Source organism: Aquarana catesbeiana, linkage group LG08 (assembly GCF_042186555.1).
Source record: "Aquarana catesbeiana isolate 2022-GZ linkage group LG08, ASM4218655v1, whole genome shotgun sequence".
Lineage (NCBI taxonomy): Eukaryota > Metazoa > Chordata > Amphibia > Anura > Ranidae > Aquarana > Aquarana catesbeiana.
Window position 1 is genome coordinate 75,116,023 of NC_133331.1, and position 13,164 is coordinate 75,129,186.

Genomic DNA, 13,164 nt, shown 5'->3' on the forward strand with positions numbered 1-13,164 from the left:
ACTCACTGTGGTCCCTGGTAACAAGGAGGTTGGTCCCTTAGTGGCAACAGCTTCCCCTTTACATCCGACCACGACAGGTTCCCTGGCCGGCAGAACCGTCACTTCTGGTTGGACTGCAAGCCGCAATCCCAACCCTATGCTGCTCTCTTGCTTCTGGGTAGGCCCTCAGACAGCCTAGCAGCCAGATGTGCCCGGGATAGGCCCAAACTCCGGCCTAGCAGCCCAGGCAGCACAACACACATCCATCCAGACAGCCATCCAGGTGGCACAGAACCCTGATCACCTGACACATTAAGCTTTAGGGAGGTGGGAGGAGGAAACTCAGCAGGGCTGCGGGCGGGGGGGGGGTGTATGGCAGGTGAGCACACAGGGCTCCGTGGCAGCAGGGCAGGAATAGGGAGGTGGCGGGAGTAAGCGGGTGGAATGTAGAGGAACAGATGCCCTCCATTTCCCTCCTCCAGCCACTGAATGTCTGCAGGAGGAAGAGGAGGAAAAGAGGGTTTTCATCAGCCACATGTAGAAATTGGTTCCTCTACATCAGGGATCTCTAAACTTCCTAAACAAAGGGCCAGTTTACAGTCCTTCAGACATTAGGGGGACTGGACTGTGATCATTGGGCAAAGAAAAGGTCCTGATGTTAGTGGGGAAAAAACAATGCCCCATCTTTGGCGTCAGTGGAAGAAATTGTGTCACATCATTGGTGTCCCTGGGCCTCATTGTTGGTTTCATTGGCAGGAATTAGGTCCCATTATTGGTGTCATTGGGAGAAATTGGGCCCCATTGTTAGCGCCATGGGGAGAAATTAGATCCCATCATTGGCGTGGTTAGGAGGGATTGTGCCCTTTCATTGGTATCAGTGGGAGGAATTATGCCCCTCTGTTGGTATCGGTGGATGAAAAAGTGCCCCAAGGGCCGGATAAAAGGAAGCAGAGGGCCATCTGGCCCTCGGTTGCAGTTTGGAGACCACTGCTCTACATGCTGCTGCCCCCACCACCCTCCTATCCTGTTGTACAGGGAGGATGCATGGGCCCCATGGAGCATGGGGCCGGGTCACAGTGATGACCAATGTATTTATGCTCCTGTGATAGGGGTATGTACTATGTAATTTTACCCTAAATTTGTTTACATGCCTAATTTTTATTGTGACACCAAATTTTTCATTAAAGAAGATGTTTGTTGCTTGCATAGCTATTCTTTTCTATATTTTTATTTAATAAAAAATCCCAGTGCCACCTAATTTTCCTTGACAAATATGCTCTGGCTCTCTATTTTTGGATGTTGACAATGTCTGAAGACACCAGTTGAAGATGGAAGCACCTGCAGCAGTCACAGTGAGTCGCTGGAGGGCTCAGTTTAAAAGCTAAGTGTGCCATAATGTGCTAGTATGGCATTAAAGTGGAATTAAACTCCACTTTTTAAAATGTACCTACAGGTAAGCCTAAAATAAAGCTTACCTGTAGGTACAGTGAATAGCTCGTAAACTTGCACTGTTTAGGAGATATTCACATGGGATGCAGCCGGTGACGTCACTGGCGCATGCGCTCTGAAGGGACGGCATACTGTGTTAGACCTTCAGTGCTGTGTGACGCCCGGGAGTGACGTCGTCGCGGCCCAAGCTATTCATACAGCTGGAGCCCATGAACCCGGAAGGAAGACTGGGTGAAGGTGGCAGTGTCGGGGATCCATGACAGTGCTGCGCTGGAGGGCTCTGTGTATAGGGAGGTCTGTCATAATGTGCTAGTATACGGTGCATACTAGTAGCCTTTTACCTAAACCTGCAGGGGGGCCCATTGGTTTTTAATTTTCTGGTGGTTTACTAGCGCTTTAACCTACAGGGGGCCTGGCTTTTTTTTTATTTTAACAAAGTTAACTGTTGCTTTAATGCCAAAACTTTTGGTCTCATTCAAGGATAGAACATTAGCCAATATTTTCTGTGTCTCCCATATGCTGTTTTGACATGACAGCCCCCTAAGGCTGATACACAGACCAGAGCTGTGCAAGGATTTTCCTTTCCCCCCCATTTGAAGTTGTGGACACCCGATGATCCATCTTGCCAGCCCTGGCGGCTCATTAAGCTTTCTGAGACTTGTAAGACGTATGTCTTTTCAAGTCCCCTGCTTCCGGTAAGCCTCCTCAGATACTCTGGTGATGGTCCTGTCTTATATTTAGACGTCTCATTTCATTTTGGTGCTCTACCTTTTCATCTACCAGAAGCTTTCCATCGTTGTTTTCACCAGTTGACCCTCAGAGACCTTTCGGTGGTGGTTTTTGATTTTTATCAGGAACACATTTTCTAATATTTATGGACTCTTTTGGCTGAACTTTTATCTATATATAATTTGTTCTTGTTCACCATTAATCACTGGTTTGTTGTAATTATTATAATTTACATGTCATTTTATAACATATAGTGCACTTTTGATTGTATTGAGTCACTTTTATTTAATTTTGAAGTATTTTCTGTCTATTTGCTGGCCATTAAGAGATGGCTCGAGCCTAACACACTGTTTTTATACCCTTTACCATTTACGCACACAGCGCTACACTATATATATTTTTTGTTTTGACATGATAGGTGTACAAAAAGGACAGGTACGGGTCAGACCCATGCTAAGAGTTCAGAGTGGAGAGTTGCTAGAGCTACACTATATGGCGAAAAGTATAAATATACAGTATGGCCAAATTAGTGAATTCAGTTGTATCCATTGATGGGTACCATTTATGTTACAGCAAACAAAGACATTTTAGATAATTTTGCACTTTCGACCTTGTGGCAACAGTTTTGTGAAAGCACTTTTCTGTTTCATCATGCACAAATCCATCGTCATAAAGATATAGCTTGACCAGTTGGGTGGGGGAAACTTAAGTGGCCTGGAGAGAGCCCATGACCTCAACTCCACTGAACACCTTTAGGATGGATTGAAACACCGATTGTGCGCCAGGTCTTCTCATCCAACATCAGAACCAGACCTCAGAAATGGTCTTTTGGCTGAATGGGCACAAATTCCCACAGACATACTCCAAATATGATGAAGACCCTTTTCTGTCCCAGCATAATTGTACCCCTGTGAATAATGTCAGCTTTATAAAGACATGGTTTGATGTGTTTGGTGTGGAGGAACTACAGTGGCCCTCACAGACCACTGACTTCAACCCTAGTGAACATCTTTCGGATGAACTGGAATTCCGATTGTGAGGAGGGTTTTCTCACTCAACATCAGTACCTGACCTCATAAATGTCCTTTTGGCTGAATAGGTACAACAGACATATTCCAAAATCTTGTAGAAAGCCTTTCCAGAATAGTGAAGGGTGGGTCAGCTCCATATTATTGCCCATGGTTTTAGAATAGGATATAAAAAAAGCTTATATAGGTGCAAAGGTCAGGCGTTCACACCACGTGCTGTCCGATCAGATCCTCCTATCAGTTTTTCATGCAGACCTGAGCGGACGCTGCATTGTCCTCTATGGAGCGGCACACATGTCCATTGACACCTGCCGCCATCCAACCCGATCCTGCCTGCAAAAAACAAATGGAATGGTGGTCCTATTTTTTATCCATCCAGCAGATTGGATCAGATGCAAACGGACAGGCGGTCTGTTTCCATCCAATTTCCCCATAGAGGAGAGCGGGACTGTGTCACAGCGGACACGGATCTGTCATCCGCCTGCTCGATCCCCTGATGAGTAAGTGGAATCCACTTCGCGGAGGCGCCCATGTGAAAAGACCCTTAGTGTTCAGGATAAAGCTACCATTGTCAATATTTGTAGCAGAATTGTTTTTCTAGAAACAATTGCCAGTTACACTAGCATGTAAACAGTATATGACTGGAGTGGCTCTGTATTGGCTATTGTCCAATTCCATAGGGAAAAAAAGAACAATAAACAATAATGAATCTACTGCAATTTGGCAGGTGACAGTTCCCTTCCTCCTTCCTACACAACTACTCAGCCTTGCCCTGAGGGAAGCATTGTTCTTTTAGACTGGTAATGAGGAAATCCATAAATTTCATCTGATCCAAAAAATTCTAACCCCTGACGTGTTCCTCCTGCAGTCTAAACATTTATTACCTAGCTCCTGCTCTGACTTAGCAAAGATTCCTTATTGCATAATGTTTACAAAGATGCTGGGTGTGAAGAAACTCATGATCATGGGGTGGCACCAATGGATCAAAGAGGAGGTTGGTTTAAGTTTCACTTACAGGTCTATAAAAGTTCCAGGTTCCAAGTATACCTTGAAACTGTGTCCTGCTCACAGTCCTGTCACCATCTGTGAAGATGTGTTCCAGAGGTCTTCTGCTGAGCGTCACCCTCCTGGGTCTCATTGCTGGAGGCATATCACAGTAAGAAATTGTCTTTTTTTCTGTTCTTTACCTAAGAAGTAGAGAGGCCATCATTTGTGAACTCTTCGGAAAGCACCAGTTCAAGTCATGCTTGTCTAATGGTTTCGGTGGCTTTTTTGACACTGATCTCAAACAAGTATGCAGATCAGGATTTGTGACTTCACTTTGCCTTTTCTGATCTGTTTGCTTGCTCTGGGTCTGTGACTTAGAAAATACTAAAGCCAGAAGCAGCCGTTTGATTATTTCCAGATAGAGGTCAACAATAGGGATGAGCCAAACTGTCAGTACGGGCAGGATTTGGCAATCTCCAAAGCCGAACCCCATTAAAAATCAATGGGGTGCAAACTTGTTGAATTAAAAATATCTATTTTCTGGGCTAATACGCAAAGAGTTGTCAAAAAATAGCATAGGGGGAAGATTGGACACTTCCCTGGGGAACATGTACCAGTACAACATTTTTAAAAAATCCCATTTGGCTGGCAGCAGTGATTTTTTTTATTTTTCAAGCACTGACATTTACAAAAGAAAAATGGTTTTAAATTGCCAACAAATTGCATTTTCCTTCTGGCTTCTATTTAAAAAAAAGGCACATGGATGCCTGTGGGGTCTGTGTGTGTTTTTTTTTTTTATTCTAAAAAGAAGCCAGAAATGAAATGTAATCTGCCGTAAATGTAATAAAATGTTATTTTTATTTGTAAATTTTACTTTTGCTGTAGCATATCTTATAGAACGAGTGAATTTTTTTTTTTTGTGTGTAAAGTCCCCCCCCCCCCCAAAAAAAAAATGCATAGAAGACCCTTTGAGTCCAGTATGGATTTGCTGACTGGCTAACTGGGAATGTTCATCATGATTTTGACGTTAAAAACTGGGGTTATGGCTGCAGCTATATGCCATAACCACAGCATCATTTTTACCCTTAGGCGGCTGGTTTTCCAATAAGTGATCCCAGTTGTGGATTCCCTGCAAGATAACTTTTATGAGTGGAGGGAGAGGTGCCTCCCTGCCGCTTCCCAGTCATTTTTGAGCTTACCGGAGCCATCCGCTAAGCCCGCAATTGATCCGATGCAGCTGTTTGCTGGGCAGGAAGTCGAGTGAGGGCAAGATAGCCCTCACTCGACTTTATGTCCTTTGAGGACCTCTAACGTCACTTCCGGTTCTCGGGCATAAACAATGATTATTTTTGTTTATTAAAGTCAAAATGTCCAAAAAATAATTTCTATTGCTTTTAAAGGTAAATTAGAGATTTGGGGTCTTTTTGAGATCTCTCAATAAAGAGGGCCTGTCATCCTTATTTCTATTACAAGGGATAGTGTAAAAAATAAAAGTAAAATAAATAAGAAAATACAAATTTAAAGCACTCCATCCCTCCATGCTTGCATGTAGAAGCAAACGCATACATACGTACGTACTCTAAACAAGTAACCTGTAATTTTTTTTAAAGCGTCTACTATGGAGTTTCTTAAGTACCGTAGTTTGTTGCTATTCCACAAGCATGCACAATTTTAAAACGTGACATCTTAGGTATCCATTTACTCAGCATAACATCATCTTTCACATTATACAAAAAAATTGGGGTAACTATTTTGTTTGTTTTTTTAATTAAAGTATATTTTTTCTCAAAAAATTGTGTTTGAAAGACCGCTGCGCGGATACAGTATGACATAAAATATTGCAATGACCGTCATTTTATTCTCTAGAGTCTCTGCAAAAAAAAATATATGTTTGTGGGTTCTAAGTCATTTTCTAGCAAAAAATACTAATTTTAACCTGTAAGCAACAAAATGTCAGAAAAAGGCTGGGCAGCAAGTTTAAGGGGGGTCCTCATAAAAAGCAAAAAAAAAGGCCCAAAAAATGTCCCTCTTTGTAAATCCATTATCAATCACGATACCTGTTGCCTTCCAACTCCTCGAAATTAAAAACCTGACAGACCCAGCGCACACGACCAACCCCAATAGTACGTCTAACTGAATGACAGCTCCTTGAGCTGTTGTCAGCTATATAAGGTAAAGGTAAAAGATGGGGATAGTAGTGACCTTATTGATGATATTTGGTATGGCCAGTGACATTATTTGGGCAGTGATATCTCCGCTATACCCACCCCTTTGCCTACATGGCTGGGGATTCCTGGCCATGTAAGGCAATGTGCCGGAGACTGCTGCGGTTGATAGCGATGCAGCGGGTACCATCACCCGCTGCTTTCCTAGAAACCATTGACAATGGGAAGTTGTCACATATAGAAGTGGTAGAAATACCTCTTCTATATATAATGTTCAGCTCCCACTGAACAGGGAGTCAAACAGGCAAAATTTTGGCGTTCTTCCAAATGCCGAACAGTCATACTTTGGTCTGAACCTAGGTTCCAACCGATCCATCGGCTCATCCCTGGTCAACAATGGCAGTCTCCATATTTATCCAACTACAGGATATATTGTGTACGTAAAACCAGTATTTTCCTTTCATTTGGATGGAGCGTGGAGGCATTATAAACTTTGTTAGGTTTTCATTGCTGTTTGTGCTGCCACTGGGAAGATTCTTTATTCATCCAAGTGATCATTGTTTTGAGTTGTCACTGAAACAGGAAGAGAGGAGAAATCTTTCAATGGGGATATTTGCTTTAGTGACAACTGTCAAAAGATAGGAGGAAGGGATTTTCCTTAATTTAGAAAGATTTCCTATCACTACCTATTGTGTCTATGGGACAAAAATTTTATAAAAAAAACCCCAATGTTATACAAACAAAAAGACATTGGAGAAGATTTTAACCTTTCTAACTTCTCTGCATGCAAAGCTATAAGGATAAAGTTTGGCTACAGCTATCCTTTAAAGCTGATGTTTAATCTGATTATATTTTGCCTTCTCTGGTTTCTCCCTTCCCCCTCTACATCATGCTAAAGAAATTATTGAGTAAAATCTGTTTTTATTGCATACTTTGTTTTGGACCCAAAGACATCATCACTGGGTCTCTGTGCTTCTCTGTTCAATGCATTATTGCTGCCTAGAATTCCCCTGCTCCCCTACACACATGCTTCTAATGGGAGATTCATCCTCTCCATTTGTCCTGGTGGCCATTGCCACTTGGGAAGAAATAGTGATGGGAAATCCAATGTTTTATGGATGTCACCAGAGCAGGATTATGGTGGAAAGCTTCCGGTGGAAGATGGACAACTGAGAAGGGATTTCCTTTCACTTCCTGATGTGTCTCCAGAACAAGAAGTAAGAGAAATCCCCCCTCCAAGTAGGAGATAGCAGAAGTATAAAAAGCTTCACAGGTGTTTTATATTACTCCCTAAAACTAAAGTGCCCCTTTTGACAAATGGTAGGTTTTAAAGCAAATAACCTGTCTAAAAGCACAGAAGGATAATATATACATTGAACATTACACTTGTGTCTTAGGTTAATGTATACTATATGGCCAAAGTTTGTGAATACTTGACCAGTACTCATATGAGCTTGTTTGATCTAGTATCAAAACCATGGACATTAACATTGAGTTGACCAAATCCTACCCCCTTTGCTGCTATAGTAGCCTACACTCTTTTGGGAAGGCTTTCCATAAGATTTTGGGGTGTCTATGGTAATGTGTGCTCATTCAGCCAAAAGAGCATTTGTGAGGTCAGGTACTGATGTTGAATGGGAAGATGTGGCTCACAATCGTCATCCCAGAGATGTTCAGAAGGGTCAAGGTGGCCTTCACCAAACCAGTACCACAAAGTTGGAAGAGCACAATTGTCTAAAACAGTGGTCTTCAAACTGCGGCCTGGGGGCCAGATGTGGCCCTTTGCTTGCTTTTATCAGGGAATTGGGAAATGATTCCACCCACTGTCAGCAACAGTGGGGCATAGTTCCTGCCACTGACACCAACAATGGGGCACTAGTCCTCTCACTGACACCAACAATGAAACACTAGTTCTACCAATGATACCAATGACGGGGCACTATTCCTGCCACTGACACCAACAGCGGGGCACTAGTCCTCTCACTGACACCAACAATGAAGCACTAGTTCTACCAATGATGGGGCACTATATCTCCCACTGCCACCGATGATGGGGCATTATTCATCCCTCTGATGCCAATAATGGGGCACTTCTTCTTCTACTGACACCAATGATGGGACACTATTCCTCCCACTGATACAAATGATAGGGAACTATTCAACCCTCTGACACCAATAATAGGGCACTTCTCCTTCCACTGATATCAATGATGGGGCACTATTCCTTCCACTGATACCAATGATGGGACACTATTCCTTCCACTGACAACAATGATGGGGTATTGTTTACTCCCACTGATGCCAAGATATTTTATTCCTCCGCTGGCCAATGTCTGGCCCCACTAAAGTTTAAAGGACAGTACACTGGCCCTTTGTTTAGAAAGTTTGGAGACCCCTGGTCTAAAATGTCTTTGTATGTTCTAGTATTAACAGAAACCTTCACTGGAAACATTTGAAATAATTTTGCATTTGTGAAAGATAAATATAAAATATAAATCCACATTATGAAACCTCTTTTGTGTTCCTTACTACAGATTAATCGTCTTTCCATCTGATCCTGTGCCATCTGGGTCATGCCCTTCTCCATCTACCAGGTATGCCTGTTCTGATGTCTTCATTGGCTTGTTGTAGTTTGAGTTTCTCAGTTCTGCTCAGAGCTGACTTCTGAAATGGACCCAAGATTGGCATTGTACTCAATGGCCAAGCACCCCTGATAGGGGGAGATAATATAAAGTTTTAATATAGGTTGTGAAGGTGCTATATGTTATTCATTTTGGGGAGTCTTTGCCTTCTGTTGCCTCCCAATTTTAAGAATCATTAAGGTCCATCTGTACAGGCTGGGATGGCGAAAGAGCTGTGGTCCTGTGCAAAATGTCTCTGTATGATCTCTAATCCTCACTAGCAAAAACAATTGCAGGAATCTCTATATTTAAGGAGGCATTCCAGGTATGGATATTTTACATATTGGTTCAGCTTTGACCAATGTAACCATGTACTGTATATACCATACTCCATAAGTTACAGTGCCAGAAATGGGGGCGTGACCGGATGGATGGGTGTGCGCAGCGCTGTGTGATGGAGTGAGTGTGTGAACGCAGGGACGCTGTGTGGCTCTCCCCACCTCCCGCTACACTTCTCTGGATAGTTGAGCGCTTTCCTCGGGCATATCCCTGAGCACACCTGGGCTTGGATGGAAGTCGTCAGAAGGTGCTGAGAAAGCCCTGGACATTCAAACTATCTTCCAGCCTTCTCCTTAACTCCCTTGCCCCAGGCGGGCTGTGGGAGCCAAAGAACCTGCAGGTGTGTCGTCAAATCCCCGCCCACCAACGGAGCTCCGAGACAGCGGACCGAGCGGACCGAGCGTGTGAGAGGCGACCGGCCGCATTCGGTTATACCCGGGAGGAGTGTGTCATTTAGAGACCCGAAGGTGGTGGGGTACAGTAAGTGGCCTTGTGCACACAAATTTACTTCTCAACGCAGGTAATATCCAGTATAATCATAATAAGGGGAAGATTTCTCCTGTGAAGCCCGGGTTGCTTTCTATCTCTTATGCTGCTCTCCTTCCCAGCTGTGCGGACTGCTTGATATTGCCCCAGGAGGGGAAAATGTTTTTTACACATTCCAGCTACTCTGCTTAATGTGGGACTGGTATGGAGGTAGAATAGGAACTGTGGGACTGTGGGAGGACTACGTGGGGTGGCCAGTACTAATAGGGTGATCTGAATCTTAGGGTGGAGTTACCCCCCACATACTACCCTGTGCATATGCTAACTGAAGGGTAATCCAGTTGGCGGCACCTTTTTCATACGCTATACAGCGTGGGCCATTCAGCTGGACTCATAACTCGGTGTAATTGGTGTTTTTTTTCCCTTGCTTCTTTCTTTTTTTTTTTCTCTCCCTGCTCCTTATACTCCACTTATATAAGCACTGTGCTGGCTAGTAGTTGTGAGGAAAGGAGCGTACAATGCAGAACCTACGTTCTGCTAAAGATAAAAAACCACAGCTTTCAGTAGCGGTGTCACCAGCAGCGAAGTTAGAGCAATATGCTCACGCTCCAGCTGTGACTCCCCCAAAGAAGGGGTCACAATCAAAAACAAACCAGGGGGGGGCACCTGATAGGAAAAGCCAAGGTCAACAGCAGATACTGCCATCAGGGGCTACTCAAGCGGCCCATTCATCCAAAACGCACAATACAAAAGGACTGGGGTTAAGTGATCAACATATAAATGTAAATATGGAAGTTAATACCGATTCAAACTTGCCCTTAGGGAAAGAACCAACTCTTACAGACGTATTTATGGCAGTGGGGGTGTGTAACTCCTCGCTTAAAGAACTTTGTGAGCAGATGAGGGGAGTAAAAGCAGACCTGTTGTTGGTCAGGCAAGACCTACAGAAAACTGCCGATAGAACAACAGCTCTGGAAGAAAGAGTAGGTCTGCATGTCCCCATTGATTAAGGAAATGAAATGGTTAAAGGAGCAGATATCCAAACAAGCTTCCAAATTAGACGAAATGGATAATAGGAGCCGAAGGGATAATGTGAGGCTGGTGGGACTACCTTAAAAAAAAGCGAGGGCATTGACCCGCCAGAATTCATAGAAAAGTGGTTGGTGGAATTATTTGGAAGAGAATCATTCTCAGCATCCTTTTCAGTAGTAAGGGCCCACAGGGTCCCCTTTAGCGCTCCCCCAGCAGGGGGCTTCCCCAGACCTTTACTTATAAGGTTTCTTAATTATAGAGACAAAGTGGTGCTGCTCCGTAAAATAAGGGAGGCAGGAAATGTCTTCTTTAAAGGGGCTAGAGTATCTTTTTACGCGGATTTTTCCCCAGACCTGCAGAAGCGAAGGGCAGTGTTTATTCAATCAAAACGCACCTTACAAAAATTTAACCTTTCTTATGCCCTCCTCTATCCGGTGAAGCTACAGGTATCAGCTTTGGGAGATACCCTGTTCTTTGATTCCCCTACTGGCGTGGAGAAATGGCTTGAGGAGAATAGAGAAAAACTTTCAAGCTCAGCATAGAGTGCTATGAGTGGCATGATAAGACTTGGGATATTCTGGCTTATTGGGGCGGGGGATGGGGGGGGGTAGGGACACACAGGCGCCTGTTGGGGGGGTGTTGAATGGGAGAGGAGTATAGGAGGCAGCGTATGGAACTAGATGGAGTTAGTTGGGTAATGGTCACGGTTAACCCCCAGGGGGTTCACCTAGATAGGTGGTGGGGGGGTAGGAGGGGGATTGGAAGGGGGGTGGGTCTGGGTAGGGGGGTAGGGGGGGTGGGAGGGGTAGAATGTTTGGTAGAATGTCCACAGGAAATGTTCACAGGAAATATATACACCTTTGGAAAACACACAGGTCAGTTCCAGGGTCTCACACTTAGATATAATGACAGGAAACTGGCTCTTAAATTATTATTTGTAAAACACATATGCTTATTATTCATGTTTATATTAAGGTAGTGCGGATGTGGATTTTCTACACCTTTTTTGTTTGCTCTTTAGTTTTACCAGCGTTTGAAAGGTTAAAGGTGACTGGATCCCCACTGGATATGTCTACACATGGGGGCTGTAAGGCGCAAAAATAATTTGTATAGTAACTAGGTCAGTTGTAGGTAGAGGTACTTGCCTGGGCTCCTCTTCCTATTCTTTTTTTTTTTTTTTTTTTTGTTATATTTCTAAATAACTAGGATGCAGGCCGGAACAGTGAAAATAGGATCTTGGAATGTTAGGGGTTTAAGGACACCGCTCAAAAGGCTGGCAGTGCTCTCTGTGATGGAGAACTATGGGGTAGACCTGGTTTGCCTGCAGGAAACTCACCTTACCAAGGATACAACCCAGCATATGCAGTCGCATAAATTTCAACGTCAATTCCACGCGGTTCATTCTTCATATAGTAGAGGGGTGAGTGTCCTGGTGAAAACGGGGGTGAAATTTTCCTGCAGGCAATCCAGGATAGATGAAATGGACCGTTATATTTTCTTATTATGCTCTATTGACAGTGTTATGTATGTACTGGCAAACATATATATTCCACCCCCTTTTAATTTAGATGTTATGCTTAAATTGAATGAATTTCTGTTGGATAAAAAGGAGTTTCCGGTTATAGCAGTTGGGGATTATAATGAGGTCCTAGATAGAAGGTTGGACCACTTTCCGGTGAGAACCCTCTCAGAGTATGCTGCAAAGAGCCGTTTGAGTCAGTTTATGGAGGAAGTGGGGTTGGTGGACCTGTGGAGGGTGCGTAACCCGGGGGTGTTACAATATTCCTGCAGCTCAGCATCATACTCAATGCTCTCGAGGATAGATCTGGCCCTGGGGAACGATAGAGCACTTCAGCTATCAGGCAAGATTCTTTATGGGCCAAGAGGTGTCTCGGACCACTCCCCCATGGTAGTTACACTGAAGGCAGGAGGATATAGCTCCCGGAAGGAATGGAGAATAAGCCCACATGGGTTTGAGGTAATCAGAAAGGAGAATGGAGTTCTTCCCTCTCTGAGGGAGTTTGTAGATTTCAATCAGGGTACAGTGTCATCCACTGTGCTATGGGACGCTCTTAAGGCTTTTCTTAGGGGGGTCTTAATACAGCAGATGGCCAAATTTAATAAAGAAGCTAGGAGGGAGGAAGAGAACTCACTAAGGGAAGCACTGGAGGCTGAAAATAACTTCATTAGTAACCCAACCCCTGAGAAGGAAAAGGCTTGGCAAGAGAAACAACAAGTGTATAAAAAGGTTACCATGCAGAAGGCAGAGACTAGGCGGTTACTCCAATGTCAGGTATCTCTGGTGGAGGGAGAGAGGGTGGGAAGAGTGTTGGCACAGTTGGTGAAATC

General features: G+C 43.9%; 1 protein-coding gene across 1 annotated transcript in view; it reads left to right on the top strand.

Moving 5' to 3' along the window:
- The first annotated feature begins 4,182 nt into the window (after positions 1-4,182).
- Positions 4,183-13,164, top strand: part of LOC141105850 (alpha-2-macroglobulin-like protein 1) — a 168,101-nt gene continuing 159,119 nt past the window's right edge. The window contains exons 1-2 of the mRNA XM_073595991.1: positions 4,183-4,341; positions 8,872-8,931. Of these exons, the coding sequence (XP_073452092.1) occupies positions 4,277-4,341; positions 8,872-8,931 (125 nt within the window). The 5' untranslated portion in view covers positions 4,183-4,276. The remainder of the gene's footprint in view (positions 4,342-8,871; positions 8,932-13,164) is intronic.